At 39.8% G+C, this 20,082-nt stretch overlaps 1 protein-coding gene across 1 annotated transcript in view; it reads right to left on the reverse strand.

The window, feature by feature from the left end:
- LOC132820656 (uncharacterized) overlaps positions 1-14,380 on the reverse strand; it is a 131,781-nt gene extending 117,401 nt beyond the window's left edge. The window contains exons 1-2 of the mRNA XM_060832873.1: positions 14,261-14,380; positions 8,076-8,555 (exon numbers count right to left, since the gene is read on the reverse strand). Coding sequence (XP_060688856.1) covers positions 8,076-8,555; positions 14,261-14,303 — 523 coding nt within the window. The 5' untranslated portion in view covers positions 14,304-14,380. The remainder of the gene's footprint in view (positions 1-8,075; positions 8,556-14,260) is intronic.
- Between the last annotated feature and the right edge of the window lie 5,702 nt (positions 14,381-20,082).

Here is a 20,082-nt window from a genome sequence, read left to right on the forward strand (position 1 = left end):
AGTTTCTTCCCCATTGTTATCAGACTAATGAATGGACCTCTCATACATTAAAGTTGATCTTCCTCTGCACCCTCTCTGTAACTGCAGCACTATATTTTGCATTTGGTTCTATTACCCTGATGTATTTATCCAAGTGTGATTTGTCTAGATAGCATGCAAATCAAGACCTTTCATTATATCTCAGTACGTGTGACAATAATAAATTAAATCAAATCATACTCAGTGGAGTAAGCTTGAAAGGGTGTGTGGGCTAATCCAGCTTCTTTTTTTTTAGTTCATATGTCTTGTCTATCTGTTTGCATGTGGGTTGGTTTAGTTCAGTTGGTTGGACAACGAGTTAGTGATGTTAATAGCATGGGGTCAGTTTCAACACCAGCTGAGGTTACCATGAACAATTCCACTTCTAAATCTCTCTCCTCATTGAAGGTGTTGTGACCATTAGGTTAAATTCCACAAGTTGTCTCTCTCCAATGAGAGAACAACCTTATGTTCTGGTAAGACTATCGCAACTTTATTCTTACATAGCATCCTATGTCCATGATTGGAAACAATTGGCTGGTTGAAAGAATAACCTTTGTGTTATCAAATGGCTAAGCCTTGGTTCAGCTACAAAGCTTTCATGCATCGAGGGCAATTTGTTTATTCAGTGACTATTTATTTTGAAAAATGACTAAAAGTAATGATCTGTCCCTTGTGGTTACCACTGCGGGTGGTATTAGTGTGGATTTGCTTTAATGCAATCATTGCTCATATGTTAAACTTAAATGGTGTATGTGAGCAATCCTTCATGTGACAGAGAAAACAAAAACATTTGAGTTGTCTTTCATGAGCATCCAAATAAATGTGTTTTGCAGTTGTACCTGAGGAGGCCTGAGAGCTGATGGTCATTCAAGTGATGGAAAGTTGTGGGGAAATAAAACCTAAGGGAAAGAGCAAGGAAGAAAATAGTTTTGAAATGTAAGAGGGCCAACTTTCTCAGGGACTTTCCTACACTGCCACCTTAACATAAACAGAAACCCGTTTTCTTAATTAATAACAACAGAGCAGGAGAAACTGAGAGAAGTCATGATTTGAGTGCCATATAAACTAACTCGATGGGAGTGGTAAAGTTAATCAGCCTAATTTAAAGACTTTTTTTCTGCATTATGCATCCATTCACAAAGCAATCTCAAGTGCCTTCATGACAGAAAATCAATTATTCCTGGCAGAGACAACAAAATTTGTACCATGACAGTCATATGAGCCTTGAGCTTAGACTGGTCAAAATGGCAGACAGAAATCAAGAGGACACTGAGTAATATAACTGTTCAGAGCAGCATAATCTATGTTAGCTTTCAGACTCAAATTGCAGAGTCCTTTTTGTCGTTGATAGCAACTCTCAAAATTGTATTATTTTTATGAGCTGCTTGTGATGAATTGGGGATCTACAGTTTAGGATGGGTCTGAAATTTCAAGTAATTTGCTGAACACAAGAAACAGGAAAATTATTCTGCATTTTGAAAAGAGAAGAGATCTAGGTAGCTAGTGCCAACAGTCTCTTCTTAATGTTAGAAACTTTAATTAACTTTTAAGAAAGATGAGCACTTTTCTCTTTTACTCATTTCATTGCTGTACAGCTTACTTTTGGCAGACAAGTATAAGTCTGCAGTATCATCCTGTTAGCAGATATAAACTCGCAGTGCAAGTTTTATTTTAACTATGAGTCAGATCAGAGTGCGGTTTATCTGTGGCAGATCTATATGTCAACACTTCTGAATAAATATATTAGTGTCTGACTATGACCATTATTTTCACTTGAGAGTGAGCTGTGCAGACAACCATTCCACAATCCACGGCTCATCAAGTTCACAACTGAGAATAACATAACATTGTGTGATTATTATTGTAACAACAGAACACCGTGATCATCATGGTATTCATCAGTGTCAAATGAAAGTTCATTGCATAGAATGGATGTAATCACATATCAGATTTATTTTTACACATAGACATAATTTAGATTACTCGCAACATCTGAAAAATAAGAGTTCAGGGACTATCCCCAAGCAAAGTCAGCAGCAATGATGCAATAACAAAACCATTTCATTCATACCCAACTGATGTGGGTCAAAGCAGACACCATCTTATTTCATTTTTAAAAAATCAAATGACATCAATATCAATCTCTCTTTAATATGAAAGAACATTGCTTGCTTCTCCAACACGTTCTTCATAGGTATTACAACACTCGACTCGTGAGCTTTTTTTTTCAAGTTAAACCCCACCAACTTCATGTTCAATCAAGAGGGTTAGGTAACGCTCCAAGGAGAGTAAAGTCTACATTTCAACAATAAGTTAAAATCCTACTGACACAGTCTTGCTCCTGATACCATCTCTCTGAACGTTCTCACTCTGACTTTCAGAAATCAAGCTCCATTGTACCATCTCAGAAGACGTACTGTTGTAGCATGTCAGAAGACTCTCTGATGTACCAGGTCAGATGATGTGACTGCTCATGACTAACCCTTGTTGTTCTGGATCGTTTCTTTAGCTCATCATAGAAATTTGGCCTTATACGTCATCTCTTACACAGCTACTTCCAGATTCTGTCTTTTCTAATCCTTATCATGTTGCACTCTCTCATGACGCTGATCACAGAATATTATAATTATTCCTGCCTCTCTAAAGGCTGAAGTTCTGCCTGTGAGTGAGAGGAGGTTATTCATTTTGATGGCAAGAATGGACACAATGATGTGTTTTTAACAGCATGACACTACTACTTGTTAATGTTCAGAGATACTTGAGCGTGCTAATATAGGAAAAATAAATAGATAGCATGCAGGTACAGCAAGCAATTAGGAAAGCAAACAACACATGACCTTCATTGCAAGGGACTTGGACTACAAGAGTGAGCAAGTCTTGCTATAGTTGTAGACAGCTTTGGTGATATTGGAATATTGTGTACAATTTTAATATCCATATCGAAGGGAGGATATCTTTCTCTTGAAGGCAATATTTACTTTGATTGATTCCTGGGATGAAGGGGGTTATCCTGTGAAGGAAGGTTGAATAAATTAAGTCAATGTCTTCTGGGAATGAGAGGTGATCTCATTGAACTATTCAAGATGCTAAAGGGTCTGGAGTTAGTAGAAACTGAGAGGTGGTTTCTGCTTGAGAGTGTGGTGCTGGAAAAGCACAGCAGGTCAGGCAGCATCCGAGGAGCAGGAGAATCGACATTTCGGACAGGAGCCCTTCATTAGGCCTGAAACGTTGATTCCCCTGCTCATCGGATGCTGCCAGACCTGCTGCGCTTTTCCAGCAACACACTCTTGACTCTGATCTCCAGCAATTGCAGTCCTCACCTTCTCCTGGATGGTTTCTGCTGGCTGGGGAATCTAGAACGTGGCAACAGAGTATTAGAATAAGGGAACTTTAGGACTAAAATGAGGAACTATTGCTTTCAATGAGAGGATACCACTGGAGTGCATACCAAAGAGAGTTTTGGATGCTTCACCGTTGGGTTTATATAAAGCTGTAAAGAAATTGAGCTTTCGTCTCTTAGTGAATCATGTATTTGGGGAGCTAAAGGTCAAGTGAAATTGAGGTAGAAGATCGACCCTGATCATGTCAAATTTCAGTGGGTCTGAGTAAGTATTCTTCTCTCCCTTTCCATGTGTTCTTATCTGCTTTGCTCTTGTGTTCAATCAAGGCAGACTTTCCTTGATATGGCCACAATGTTCCATCTGAGAAAAACTCCTGTTTTGAATGTGCCGATTGTGATCTCTTCACCCAACAATGATGGTTTTACTGAATTTCAATAGTCAATTGACGTTGTTTCTCTAAACCCTTTGAGATTCACCAGAAGCTTTATTCAGGACTGTCCTTTTAATTAATCTAAGAATGCTTCCATTCATTGATGTAAACCTCTCAAGTAGCAAGGACAAAGAAAGCCACCAGAAATTTTGTTGCCTTTCGAGACGCCAACTTCCGTTCCAAGTAATCTGTGCATGCTAAAATTAGTGTTCTATTTGCTCATTTGTGAAATGAAGCGTTCTACTCAACACTCAAGTTACATGGGGGGGGAGGTTTGAGATCGGGGTAGGGAAGCAAATTTGCTCCTGAAAGTCCCAAAACTCAAAGGATAAATCCCATAATGGGGGCGAACAATCAGAGAAAAGATTCCCCCACAAGTTGAATGGATAGAATTAGTGCAGAGTCATTCCTCAAATCATTGTTGTGTTAATTCTCAGGTTTGATGCTAACAGTGAAGGATGGGGTAAGGTAGGGAGCGTTAGAGAAATTGAAAGTTTTTTTTCCCCCAAATTGCACTGCTGGACTTCTGCTGATAATTAGAAGTAGGGAATAGCTGAGTTCAGTTCAAGATTTAATGAGTAATGACAAGTTGACTGTACTTGATTAGACCTCAAGATTAAGGATGGTCAAGTAAATCACATATTAAGTAAATAGCTCCCTGAATGGTTATTTGATCAGCATCTATAACTGGTATGAACGTCATTAGATAAGGAAGTTTCATTTAATTCTAATTAGTAGAACATTAAAGAAGAGAAATGTTTTCTATTGTATCCAGCAACCAAGGAGAATTTAAAAACTCTTTATTTTAACATGATATAATTTCAATAGCTGTGATTTTTAAACATGCCAGAAACAAGGTATTTCTCGCCTTTTTTTTAGCTTTGACAAAGGGTCAGTTAGACTCGAAACATCAGCTCTTTTCTCTCCTTACAGATGCTACCAGACCTGCTGAGATTTTCCAGCATTTTCTCTTTTGATGCCAGAAACACATATTTGTAAAGTGTATAATTCAACTGAAATATGTGATATTTTCTTCTACAGTACGTTCATTATGCAGACCAAGGCAATGGAAGAAATGTATTCATCAAAACGCAATTTGGTAGACATTAATCATAACTTTCCTATTTTGTTTATTTTGCATTTCGTTTTACCAGCATCTGGAATACTTTGGCTAATACTGACAAAAGGAAGCAGAGCTTGTCCTTCACTTCCACAAAGGAAGCATGTGAAACTCACAGAAGGACTTGGTTATTGGGAGAGGGGGGGCCGGTATGTGCTAGATTAGAGGACTACATTTAAGGATATGGGCTGAGGATCTAAACATGGGTATGTTTCCTGGACCAAAATAGTGTTGTAGTCGATGATCTCACAACAGTAAGAATGCAATGCCCAGTGTTTCCGAGAGACGGAGACCTATACCCAAAAGGACATGAGATCATACTGGGCAACTGTTAGAACATTTCAACGTGAGATCATGGTTCAAGCATGTGTGTCCGCTGGTATTAAGTACAGTTCCATGCTGGCTGGAACTGTCATCAATTTAAATGTCTGTGAGACAGTTTTGCCAATGTGAATGGCATCTGACTGATGATGTATTGCTGCTAAGGTACTGGATACTAAACCAAAACAAATATCCGCTGACGTACTCAATACACATTACGGAACAATTCTGTTCATTTAGATCACATTTTTTCTCCTTGTGCATGGATTTATATGCATATGTATGACATCAGATTAATTCAGTACAGTTCAGCTTAGAATTTACTGTGATATGGTTTGCCTTCTTTTAAAGCTTTTCTTCATTTCTCTGTGGTATAAGCACTTCAACAGTAATTACTTCGCATAAAACACAATACAATCAGAAGTCCTAAGGGTTTAAATACATTAATATATTCATATGATATGTGATATATTCAGCTTTTGTCTATTACTACAGTAAAGCTTGTTATCTGTTAATTTTTATCACATTGTATCTGTTATTCTACATAATTTAGATTGAAGTAACATGGTTACAAAATGTAATCAGTGTCTTGTAGCAATTTTAAAAATTGATTCCTAAAATGGTCAATGAGCATAAAATTTAAGTTTATGCTTTTCTTTTAAGCTCTGATTTCACGACTACAGACCAATTACCCTTCTCATAGTAATTTGAGTGAGGAACCATGTTTATGTGGTTCAGTTGCACTGGTGTTGAATGAGAGAAAACAGAGCTCCATTCAATGTGCAATCAGTCCGGACAAAGTGCTGATTCCAGCCTTTGCTGTCGATGTAACTTTTAACAATTGAAGAGTTGACAGAGTAGAAAGCTACTTTCTGCCATCAGGAATGAGCAGCAATCCACCTTGGCATTTTTAAACATTCAAAAAGAACACTTAAAATTAGGATTCCTGTGAAGTAAGATAACACTGTACATTTGAGGACGTTACACTGAACCTACAGTACACCTGCAGTCTTAGATATTATTTTCTTTCCAACAATCATAAACATTCATACATCAGCTTAATAACTTTAAAAGAAGGGTCAAATTGGATTATGACATCTTCCAAACCCTATCAGGGTCAGCTTTGATTTAACTGAGTGCATAAAATATTCAAAGAGAGTCTGACATATTATCCTACTAATTATATATGAAGAAGAATGTCTTTACTGAGCATTTCGTGAACCTATGGATATCTTTTCCATGTAAGTCTGTGAAGGGCAAGTAGCTGAAAATACATAAGAAAGGAACAGTTTCCTCACCGCATTAAGAGAGCAGGACTATGGCAATCAGAGAGAGGATCAGCATGATCATATTAAATGACAGAGCAGTTTCAGTTGGCTGAACAGCCTGCTCCTGGTCCTATTTTCTATTTTTCTATATTAATTCAAGAGTTGGAAGCTCTTGAAACTAATAGAAATGGTAAATTTCAGTGTTTGAAGGATGGTCCTAGTTTACGGCCTACCAGTGAGGTACCCTTGAGGTTTAGCATTTACATCAGAATTTCTCTTGACCACCCATTATAACCACAATGAAACATCAATCGAAATCCCTTGGGACATTGTTCATGCTGTTTCTTTGATGCTTGCTGTTTTTCCTTTAAATTTAGGGCAGGCAATAGGGAGCACCTCCATAGAATTCCAACTGCAACAGATATCAGTGACAGCATGAACTTAGCTCCTCTGTATATTTTAGATTCGATTCGATTCCCTACAGTGTGGAGACAGGCCATTCAGCCCAACAAGTCCACATTGACCCTGCAAAGAGTAACCCATGCAGACCCACTCCCATACATTTGTCCCTGACTAATACACCTGACCATACAGGCAATTTAGCATGGCCAATTTGCCCTGACCTGCACATCTTTGGACTGTGAGAGGAAACCAGAGCACCCAGAGGAAACCCACGCAGACATGGGGAGAATGTGCAAACTCCACACAGACAGTTACCCCAGGCTGGAATCAAACCCAGGGCCCTGGTGCTGTGAGGCAGCAGTGTTAACCACTGAGCCACCGTGTCACCCTAGAACAGTGATAGATGTGTCCCTGGGTGGTTAACAGCCGAACACGCTGATCATTTGCATCACAGAGACTGGTTTTGTTTATACTTTTGTAATTATGTGATGTAGAATTTGTTTGAGGATCGGTGATTTTGATGTGAGATGTAGTGGGAAGAAAAACAAAGATGCTTGCTCAATGTCCCCACGCAGAGATCAAACTCTTTCGATGGTCAGGTTTCCATTTGATTGGACCGGTATGCTGCCTGTGCCTTTGCAGCACGACCTACAACTGGGAGGAAGAAAGCCTGTCGCCCATTGCTGGAGTTGGATGACAGTTCGAAACCCAAGGAGAAAATCAGAGCAACGTGTGGTCAGCAGCAATGGAAGGTGAGTAAGCAGGTTGGAACACTGCTCCGGCATCACAGGAAGGAACTGTTATGCTTATCCTCGCCATAAAAATATTTCAACCTCCCTTATCAACCCCTTTCAGGCATATTGGCATGACTATGTTCTGCAGTGTTAAAATAGGTGGTGCCTAAATATAGCAGCAAAAAACAGTATCAATCATAAAGTTGCATGCAAACTGCTTCTGTTTATCTTCTCTCCATTGACCCATCATAGTAATCAACACGAGTAGATAACTAAGCCCCACCTCAGGGTCAGATCTGACAATCTTTCTGGAATTGTAACACAAAATCCCGTTCAGACATATTTTTGTTTTAGATTTCATTTCCAATGGTTGATTTTCTTTTAATTGATCCATGGTCTTAGTGCAACGTTAATTGGTACAATGTGGAAATGACTTACCCAAAGTGTTTGCTGCTCCATCAGAAATAGCTGAGGTGCTATAAGGTGACAAAGTGCTGCTTCCTTTGAAACCTGAAGTGCTGACAATCGAAGTCATTGTGGCTGCTGAAGACACCTCTATGTCTGGCATCTGACTTATTGGTACTTTTTGTGACACTGTTGAACTAGGTAGGACTGTGGTTCTGGCACTGGAGCTGTCAACCGGGAAGGAGTTGTTACCATATTCTTCTGTTTGATTAAGACTTTGAGTGTCACTAGTATTTGGATTACTAGATATTTCAGTAGTTACAGAAGTATGGTTGTCAGAAGCTTTTATGATTCCAAGATCCAATGTTCCTTTAGGATTCGAAGTCTCTCCACTAGGTGAAACTGTGCTGAAATTCGTTTCAGGATCAAATACTGAAGCAGGGTGAAAAAACTCTGTTACATTTGTTTGACTTGAGGTTGTGGCTTCACCATCAGTTACCACATCCAAGATACCTTTAATAAAAGGAAACTAATTAGCTTGTCATTTATTCGAATAGCTCTTCAGACAAAGAATATAATTTCTGCCATGACCTGACCCGATTACCAATTACTTACATGTCACCATATAGAGTCATACAGCATGGTAACAGACCCTACATGCTGAGAAACTGAACCATTCAGACCAATGCCTCTTTCTAGTCCATGATGCAAGAGCTGATTTTAAGTAGACTGTGAATTTGACAACTCGAATTGACCTTGGGTTGTTAGAAGTGTCATCAAGTGACTCCTGTACATAAATGTAGACATTGGGTAAGGACCGATTGGGTTTATGATGCTCTCTAATGAAACAGTTTCCAACAATCGAATGGCAATTCATTGTCCATTAATGAATGACCACCATGGGAGGAACAAGTGAATGCCAATTTTCATTTATTTCAAATGAAAACAGAAATTTCTGGAGAAACTCAGCAGGGTCATTGGACCCAAAACATTAACTCTGCTTTCTTGAAATAGATGCTGCCAGACCTGCTGAGTTTTTCCAACAATTACTGTTTTTGTTTCTGATTCCCAGCATTTGTAGTTCTTTCAATTTTTGTTTTCTTAACGAGAAAGATTTCCTGAAGCTATGGATGATCACGTGAACTCACAGACAGAAAGATGTACTTCACATAGCTCAGATCAGCAGAGTTGATGGAAAGACCAGTTACTGGGAAAGTATAAGTAGAACAAAAGGAAGAGGGTAACAGACAAATGACCAGAGCTGAGGATACAGGGAAAATCCTGTAACCTGGAAGATGCCAGTGGGTTTGAGAACAGGATAGACATAGGAATCAGGCAAAGGTAAATACTGCAGATGCTGGAGATTAGATTTGAGAGTGTGCTGGAAAAGCACAGCAGGTCAGGCAGCATCCCAGGACCGGGAGCATCGACGTTTCGGACAAAAGCCCTTCATCAAGAACTTTTTCCAGCACCGTACCCTCGCCTCTAGACATTGGAATTATATTAGTGTCTGAATATGACTGTGACTGTTCCTGAGAAAAGAGATTCTCACAACCGTTCAGATCAGGATGATAGTGAGAAAAAAAAAGCCCACTTCAGTGGGAGTGAGTGAAGCTTGATAATGGGGCACAGAGTAAGGTCAACCCTCCTCAAACAATACTGCAAGTTTTTTTCTGAACATTTGTCAGAAAAAAATAATTATCCAAAGAAAGGTGTCCTGAATCTAAGCAATGTGATGCCAGCTGGATATTGAGGAACTGATTTGATAAGAAGAAGTAACTCAAATCAGGGTGATCCACAAAGGAAACGATGCTTATTATATATTCTGCATTACTGAGACCAGTGTTCCTGCTATCCTGGGGCTGAACAGTTGAAGAGAGATGCAAGTAATCTCAGCAAATCATGAGGTAAATTATACTGAGGGTTGAAGATGGTTAACAAATTGAAAAGTACCTTAGAATCAGCTGCAGAGAAGATCTGTTGCAAATGAACCCAGAATGTTTCGATGAAATGGTTGGATGCTTTGGTCGTTTTGAGGACAATCATACTGACTGAGCAATGAGTTCAGTGATTTATTCCCATGTAAGATGCATTATAACTGAAGGAAAAGCTTGAAAGAGAATTCCAAGAGATGGGAAACATAGCAGGCGACCTCCGGAGTTCGAAACAACAGATTGAGTAGATTACAACGTGATGAAGGGAAGCCACATGGATGGGGCCGGGAATTTACCTGAATTCCAAAGATCTTAATCAAGACAAAAAGGGGGATCATCTCCCTATTCCAACACTGGAAGAGATCACACCAGGACAGGCAGGGGTGAACGTTTTCGGAAAGATTAATGCCAGAAGTATAAAACAGAATGTGAGATACCCACTGCTGGTGCTATTCCCCAAACCCTTTGGATGGTACAAGTTCCTATATCTACCTTTGGGCCTTAAAGTGAGATAGGATATATTCCAGTAAGAATTAGTGATGACATACACAGAATATAAAGGAACAATATATGATATCTGGGTCCAAGGTGGAGGCACAAGTAAAAGCAGGAAATGTTCGAGCCGTCACCTGTGGTTCACGAGAAATGCTAAAGTTCGTATCAAACTTAAAGAGAAGTTATATAATTGTCCAAAGACAAATGGCAGAACTAAATATTGAACAGAATATTAAATAACAATCAACAGAGGATTAATAAGGGGACAAATATTAGAATATAAGGAAGCTAGCTAGAAATATACAGATAGATAGTAAGAGTGCCTACAGATATTTCAAAAAGAAAAGTTTACAAAATGAATTTTTGTCTGATAGAAAATGAATCTGGGGAATTAATAAAGAAAAATAAAAAGAAGTCTGGTTAATTTGCACAGACATTTTGCATCATGCTTTATTCTTGAAGATATAAAAAAAATCCCACAATAAGTTATAAACCAAGAAATGGAAGGGAGGAAGGAATCCAACAAAATTACCATCAGCAGGGAGATGGTATTGAGCAAAATGATGGAGTTGTGGGCTTATACATCCCTGGATCCTGATGGACTTTAGCGTAGAGTTTTAAAATAACTGTCTGATGAAATTCCCTAGATTGGAGGAGATTGTAAATGCAACACCTTTACTCAAAAAGGGACAGAGACAGAAAGCAGTAAACAATTAATCAGTTAGCTTAACATCTGTCACAGGAAAGATGTTTCAAACTATTATTTATGATATTATGGCAGGGAATATTAAAATTCAAAATAATCAAATAGAGTCAACATGTAAAAGGGAAATCATGATACCCATTTTATTGGACTTACTTGAGAAAGTATACAACAAGGATTTTGAAAAACGCAGCAAGGTAATGTACCAGGAGATAAGTCTATCATATTATGACAGAAAGAAATGTGTCATTCTGCAGGTAGATACTACTATAAAAGGACTGAGAATGGCCAGTACATGGAGAAAACCACTACTATGGACATCTAGAGCTCTAACCTTGGCTGAGGCCGGATATGGCAACATGGAAAGACAGCATTCTGCCATCATGTATGAATAAGAGAAATTTCATACATATCTCTATGGAGGTAAGTTCATTATGTAGATTTATAAATGCCCACTGAAGCAGATCTGCAACACGAATATTGGAGTACAGAGTAATCTTTTAATATTTTACCCATGATGTGATTTTGGAAGGGTAGCAAAGAGTAAGACTCATATCAATTGACTGTCGTAGGGCATGGAGAGGCTGACAGAATTGATATTTTCAGTAGCAGATGGAATTTTCTACAGAAAAGCATGAGGTAATGTATTTTGATAAAAGAGGTGAGACAATTAAATGTTAAAATAAAACAAAGAACTGCCCAAGCTGAAGATCAGAAACAAAGTCAGAAATTGCTGGAAGAAACTGAAGGGCTCTCTCCCAAAACATCGACTCTCTTGGTCCATGGATGCTGCCTGACCTGCTGTGCTTTTCCAGCACCAATTTAATTTTGACCTAGAAACTCAACAGGTCTAGCAGCATCTATGGAGAAAAACACAGAGTCAATGTTTCGAGTCCAGTGACGCTTTTTGTTTGTTTCACGTGGACTAGTTCGGCTGAGGGACATGTTTCCGCATTAACACTTCCAAATATTGACTTGCATTCGAAATAGGACAGAGCTGGCAGAGAAGGTATTATTGGAAATGGACAAATAGCTGATGGACTGCAAATAAAAGGATCTCATGAGACCTCAGCACTCACGTTTGAGTAAAACATAGATTTATTGATAAAGGGTAAAAGCGAACAAAACAGAAGATTGTGACAATTCTTTGTAATCATTAGGTTTTGTAAATGAAGTATTAATGGTGTGACACCCTCTTAACTTGATGCATTAGATTCTTTTACAAGAATTGGCATTTCACACTGAATAAAGCAAGCACTTGGCTTTCCTTTACAGTATTGCAGACATGCAATCTTTGATTGTTTCTAAAGAAATAAACAGGCTGTGCAGTTCAAAAGAAACCTCAGATTTCTTGGTTATTCACTCAAACATATTGAAAAATATTGTTTCCACATGCAATTGGCAGTATATCTAATGAAAATCTGATCCGGAGTCTAATCAAATAGATTCATTTTGTTTAATCAAATAATTTTCGATATTATTTAATTATATAGCAATAACATCTTGCCGCTACAAATCATGCACATGTCCCAGCTCATTTGAGCCACATCTAAAATAATTTTATTGTGACAATCTTAGCTAAAACATTTCCAGAAACAAATTTGAAAAAAAAATCTCAGGCTTTAGTTTGTTGAAGACATAAACAAGGGTATTGCCTAAAATGTTTTGAGCAGTTTGCATTTTGTTATCGGAGGATATGAAGGTGGCAGAAGTGTTATCTTTAGCAGCAGGATTTCGGAGCGTAAAATGATTATCAATCAGAAAACAATTGCATTTAAGGGTTTACTAGAAACTTGTGTTAACAACATATATATTAGCTGACAATCTAGCATGGAGTTTTTGGTCAGATCTTCAGGCAGTTTCAAGTTTAGCCAAAAGAAAAAATTGGCATGATAAGACATTTCTGCCTTCCAGTAAGTGCATAGTTTTGAAAAAATGTCATTTCCAGATGAGATACACCTTTTCGCTAACTGTGTGTGTGTGTGTGTGTGTGTGTGTGTGTGTGTGTGTGTGTGTGTGTGTGTCCGTCCCAAAAGGAGATGCATCCACTATCTAGGGCTCATTACTCCTTAATATTAACAGATTTAGAAACTGCCTTCACTGGTAGCTGGGCCTCAGAATTACTGCTTTCACAGCTATAAAAAAGAATAATTTGCTTTTGGAATCTGTCTTTCCAAAAATGAACACAATTCCTGATCTACAGATCTATGGTATAAAATAACATCAATGAGGGGCATAATGCCCAATCAAGGCAAAACCTGAGGCAGCTACTAAAATACAATTAAAATTATCCATGTTGATTGCATACTGAATTTACCATGATTTCTGATATTAATAAAATCACAAAGGTGTTACAAATCTTGATTTATAGTATAGTTTTCTCTGGAACTACAAATTTCACTGAATAACACATGTCCTCCAGTTACAAAGCCATTTATCACCTTTAATCCATTATGGGCATTAAAAGCAGAAAAAAAAACTAGTAATATTTGAATATCATTCAAGGGCTCAAGTGGTTAAATGAATTCAAGATCATCATGCGTGTTTTGGAGCTTCCCTCTTAGTTTATCATTTTTGAGCCAAACATTTCAGCAAAGTAATGATTAGATTACTCACAGTGTGGAACAAGTCCACACTGACCCTCCGAAGAGCAACCCACCCAGACCCATTCCCCTACATTTACCCCTTCACCTAACACTGCGGGCAATTTAGCATGTCCAATTCACCTAACCTGCACATCTTTGGACTGTGGGAGGAAAGCAGACTGTACTTTAATGTACTATAATGGATGCAAGAATCTTGAATTCAGCTGTAAATTAGAACTATTTGGTTAGTTCTTGAATAGTAATGGGCATGGAAGTTAGAAAGAATGCCAAAATCACACTTTAGTACAGAAGGTCATGTGCTCACAATGGTGTTGTACAGGGAGCACCAATAAGGAGCATAAAACTTCACAAATAATCAAAAAATTGCACATTACAACATCAAAACTAGCTCAGTTTAAAATAAAAACCCACAGAGATTCCTTTACAAGACATCAAGGAAATAATAATGTAATACATTTAAAAGAAAGAGAATTAACTTACCAATAGTAATGAGTAGTTTGGAAAAAAGTGTCAGATATGCCATGATTATTTTGTCCGTTTGTATTTTTTGTAGGCAGATACTTAAGTCACGAAACAAATAAAAGTGGCCTTTGAGCACCGTTAAGACTTGAAAGTAGATTAAAACATGTCAACTAACCTCTTTTATCCTTGCTTGCCTCATTTCCTTTTATTGCGAAAAACAGCCAACTAGAACACTGCAAAGGTTATCTCAATGTTAATTAGCTCTGCATTGCTGTTCACCGAAAACCACAACAGGATCTTAACTGCCTGGTACCATAATATTCGCTCAGAAATATATATTCTGCACCTTTGTTCCACTGCTACTCAATGTCTCAAAATGAACTTCATTTCACAAGGGGCACTTTACATGTTTTCCTTCTCAATAAAGCCTGACTTGAGTAACATTGAACCTTACATTGTTGAGATCAGCAGCAGGAAGATGGTGCTGAAGAAATGCAACTCTGTTATCGTGGCAGCAGTGTGGCAAAGGGACCCGAGGCTGCCACACTGCATCGTGTTGATGTTGGTCTCAGCATTAGGGTGGAGCAGCCTAAAGTCCAGGCCCATGGTTCAGCATTTCATCAGAACAACTGGAAACTTGAAGTCTTAACTTCATTTCCTTATTTTGTACCTTTCCATTCTCTGCCTTGATTTATTTTCGGTGTTTTAAGCTGGTGCCGGAGAATGGCGACATTTTGCAACACTTTTCACGAATACGTGTGACAATTAAATCCATCAATCAACATTTTACATTCATTTTTGCTCTGTGCCAAAATTAAGCACATCCAGGTACATTTTGATGCAAGTTAACTGCTGACTAAGCTCATCCATAGTGACTCAATATTGTGTTGCCACTCGCCACGATGTTGCTGAATTAATGAAACAAGATATTTTACCTCACCCTCTGGGTTAAAATTTAGGTCATGGTTTTACGATGTACTGGTCGGATGTACATGAACAACTTTCTCTCGTGAATACATCTGTGTCAGTCTCTGGAACCGCCAGTAGGGTGGTTGTGAGTGTTATCTGCACATTTGAAACTAGCAATGACATTTTGCAGCCAGCTGAACGTGAAGAACCAAGCATCGCAATTCAAAGAGATCGTCAACTGCTTTCAAGTTACTTTCTGACTGATTTCTATTAGCTGTTGCTTAGTTAGCAGCAGTGTTTTGATGTTTATACTGTTATTTAAACTCAGTGAAATCTACGGGGAGTTGTTTTTTTTAAGTTATTCAGTGGTGGGATGTGGGCAACACTGGCTGACCAGTATTTATTGCTAATTCCTGGTTACCCTTCAGAAGGGAGCTGCCTTCTCGAACTGCTGAAGCCCATCTACTGGAGGTACATTCACAATACAGTTAGAGAGGGAAGTCCAGGATTTTGACCCAGCAACACAGAAGGAATGGCAATATATTTCCAAGCCAGGATGGTGAGTAAAATGGAGAGGAAATTGCAGCTGGTCGTATATACCTATGCATCTGTTTGCCCTTGTCCTTGTGGATAGAATTAGTTGTGGGTTTGGAAAGTCCTTCTAAGGATCTTTAGTAATTAGAGTCATAGAGTCATAGAGTCATAGAGATGTACAGCACAGAAACTGACCCTTCGGTCCAACCCGTCCATGCCGACCAGATATCCCAACTCAATCTAGTCCCACCTACCAGCACCCGGCCCATATCACTCCAAACCCTTCCTATTCATATACCCGTCCAAATGCCTCTGAAATGTTGCAATTGTACCAGCCTCCACCACTTCCTCTGGCAGCTCGTTCTATACACGTACCACCCTCTGCGTAAAACTGGTACCCCTTAAGTCTCTTTTATATCTTTCCCCACTCACCCTAAACCTATGCCCTCTAGTTCTGGACTCCCCCACCCCAGGGAAAAGACTTTGTCTATTTATCCTATCCATGCCCCTCATAATTTTGTAAACCTCTATAAAGTCACCCGTCAGCCTCCGACACTCCAGGGAAAACAGCCCCAGCCTGTTCAGCCTCTCCGTCTAGCTCAAATCCTCCAACCCTGGCAACATTCTTGTAAATCTTTTCTGAACAATTTCAGGTTTCACAACATTTTTCCGATAGAAAGGAGACCAGAATTACCCACAATATTCCAACAGCGGCCTAACCAATGTCCTGTACAGCTGCAACATGACCTCCCAACTCCTGTACTCAATACTCTGACCAATAAAGGAAAGCATACCAAACGCCTTCTTCACTATCCTTTCTACCTGCAACTCCACTTTCAAGAAGCTATGAACCTGCACTCCAAGGTTTCTTTGTTCAGCAACACTCCCTAGGATCTTACCATTAAATGTATAAGTCCTGCTAAGATTTGCTTTCTCAAAATGCATCACCTCGCATTTATCTGAAATAATTCCATCTGCCACTTCTCAGCCCATTGGCCTATCTGGTCCAGATCCTGTTGTAATCTGAGGTAACCCTCTTCGCAGTCCACTACACCTACAATTTTGGTGTCATCTGCAAACTTACTAACTGTACCTCTTATGCTCACATCCAAATCATTTATATAAATGACTAAAAGTTGCGGACCCAGCACCGATCCATGTGGCACTCCACTGCTCACAGGCCTTCAGTCTGAAAAACAACCCTCCACCACCAGCCTCTGTCTTCTACCTTTGAGCCAGTTCTGTATCTAAATGGTGAATTCTCCCTATATTCCGTGAGATCTAACCTTGCTAATCAGTCTCCCATGGGGAACCTTATTGAACGCTTTACTGAAGTCCATATAGATCATATCTACCTCTCTACCCTCATCAATCCTCTTTGTTACTTCTTCAAAAAACTCAATCAAATTTGTGAGACATGATTTCCCACGCACAAAGCCATGTTGACTATCCCTAATCAGTCCTTGCCTTTTCAAATACATGTAAATCCTGTCCCTCAGGATTCCCTCCAACAACTTGCCCACCACTGACATCAGGATCACTGGTCTATAGTTCCCTGGCTTGTCCTTACCACCCTTTTTAAACAGTGGCACCATGTTAGCCAACCTCCAGTCTTCCGGCACCTTACCTATGACTATCTATGATACAAATATCTCAGCAAGAGGCCCAGCAATCACTTCCCTAGCTTCCTACAGAGTTCTAGGATACACCTGATAATGTCTTGGGGATTTATCCACCTTCATGCGTTTCAAGACATCTAGCACTTCCTCCTCCATAATATGGACATTTTTCAAGATGTCACCATCTATTTCCCTATGTTCTATATCTTCTATATCCTTTTCCACAGTAAATACAGATGCAAAGTACTCATTTAGTATCTTCCCCATTTTCTGCGGTTTCACACAAAGGCCACCTTGCTGATCTTTGAGGGGCCCTATTCTCTCCTGAGTTACCCTTTTGTCCTTAATGTACTTGTAAAAACCCTTTGGATTCTCCTTAATTCGATTTGCCAAAACTATTGCATGTCCCCTTCTTGCCCTCCTGATTTCCCTCTTAAGTATACTCCTACTGCCTTTATACTCTTCTAAGGATTCACTCAATCTGTCCTGTCTAGACCTGACATATGCTTCCTTCTTTTTCTTAACCAAACCCTCAATTTCGTTAGTCCTCCAGCATTCCCTATACCTACCAACCTTTCCTTTCTCTCAACAGGAATATGCGTTCCCTGGATTCTCGTTGAATTGAATTGAATTGAATTGAATTTATTGTCACATGTACGGAGGCACAGTGAAAAGCTTTGTCTTGTGAGCAATACAGGCAGATCACAGAGTTAAGTAGCATAGATAGTAAATAATAGGTAAACAGTGACAAAAACAAAAACACAGATACAGGCGAATGCTAAGAGTTTGTGAGTCCATTCAGTATTCCAACAACAGTGGGGTAGAAACTGTTGCGAAAACAGCTGGTGCGTGTGTTCAGGCCTCTGTCCCTTCTCCCCAATGGTAGAGGTTGTAGAAAAGCATTGCCAGGGTGGGATGGATCTTTGAGAATGCTTGCGGCCTTTCTTTGACAACTGGTTTGGTAGATGGATCCTATAGATGGGAGAGTGGCCTTTGTGATTGTCTGGGCCAAGTTCATCTGTAACCGTCTCCGATCTTGAACGGTACAGTTGCCATACCAGCGAGTGATACATCCAGACAGAATGTTCTCGATGGCGCACCTATAAAAGTTGGCAAGGGTATTCGCCATCATGCCAAATTTCCTCAGCTGCCTGAGGAAGAAGAGACGTTGTTGGGCCTTTGTAACCAGTGCATCCACATGAAGAGTGCAAGAAAACCTGTTCTTGATGACCACTCCCAGGAGTTTGACACTCTCCACTCATTCCATGAGTATTTTGCATCAGTATTTACTGTAGAAAAGGACATGGAAGATATAGAATGTAGGGAAATAGATGGTGACATCTTGAAAAATATCCATATTACAGAGGAGGAAGTGCTGGACGTCTTGAAATGCATGAAGGTGGATAAATCCTCAGGACCTGGTCAGGTATACCCTAGAAGCTTGCAAACTGATTGCTGGGCCTCTTGCTGTGATATTTGTATCAATAATAGTCACGGGTGAGGCGCAGCAAGACTGGAAGGTGGCTAATGTGGTGTCTCTGTTTAAGAAGGGTGGTAAGGGCAAGCCAGAGAACTATAGACCAGTCAGCCTGACATCGGTGGTGGGCAAGTTGTTGGAGGGAATCCTGAGGGACAGGTTGTACATGTTAATGTGTAGGGGGGCATGAGTAACATCCCGCTGAAAGTCAATTATGAGTTCCTTGATTTTGCCAGCATTGAGAGCTAGGTTGTTCTCAGTGCACCATCTTCCCAGGTCTTCCACCTCCCGTCTATAATCTGTTTCGTTGCCATCTGAGATTCAACCGTCTATGGTGGTGTCATCAGTGAACTTTAAAATGGCATTAGTCTGGCATTTGGCAATGCAGTCATGGGTATACAGTGAGTACAGTAGAGGGCAGAGTACACACCCCTGAGGGTCTCCAGTGTTGAGTATTAGTGAGGATGAAATATTGTCCTCAGTCTTCACTGATTGTAGCCTCAGAAAACTGAAGATCCAGTTGCAGTGAGTGGGGCTTAGTCCGAGATTGCTAAGTTTAGTAATCAGTCTTGAGGGGATTAATAATGTTGAAGGCCGAGCCACAGTCAATGAGTACGATTCTTATGTAGCTGTGCTTGGTGTCAAGATGTTCTAGGGAGGAGTGAAGGGCAGGTGATATGGCATATAATGTCGATCTGTTGGTCCGATAGGCAAATTGGAGTGGGTCAGGAGTAGTGGGGAGGCTGGAGTTGATTAATGCCATTCCCAGCCTTTCAAAGCACTTCATGACCACCAAAGTTAGGGCCACTGGGCGGTAGTCATTGAGACATGCTGCATGAGCCTTCTGAGGCACAGGGATGATGTTGGCCCTTTTGAAACAGGCAGGGACAGTGGCCTGCTGCAGGGAGAGGTCGATGATGTCCAAGAAGACCTCTGCCAGTTGATTTGCGCATGCTCTGAGTGTATGGCCTGATACTCCGTCTGGTCCCATCGCTTTCCTTGGATTCACATGAAGGAAAACTGATCTGACCTCTAATGCAGTGACTGTTGGGATAGGTTCATCAGGACTTGTCAGAATAGGTGTTACCTCTCTGCTGAAACTCTGCTCAAAGAGAACATAGAAGGCTTTGAGACAATCTGGGAGGGATGTGTCATCGCCTGCTATCTTGCACTGTCTCTTTTTAGAATCTGTGATGTCATTCAGTCCTTGCCATAGTCGCCAGGTGTCTGTCTGGGTCTCTAGTTTGGATCAGCATTGGTCCTTGGCTGTCTTAATGGCTCTGCGAAGGTCATACTTTGAT

The sequence above is a fragment of the Hemiscyllium ocellatum genome, chromosome 1 (assembly GCF_020745735.1).
Source record: "Hemiscyllium ocellatum isolate sHemOce1 chromosome 1, sHemOce1.pat.X.cur, whole genome shotgun sequence".
NCBI lineage: Eukaryota > Metazoa > Chordata > Chondrichthyes > Orectolobiformes > Hemiscylliidae > Hemiscyllium > Hemiscyllium ocellatum.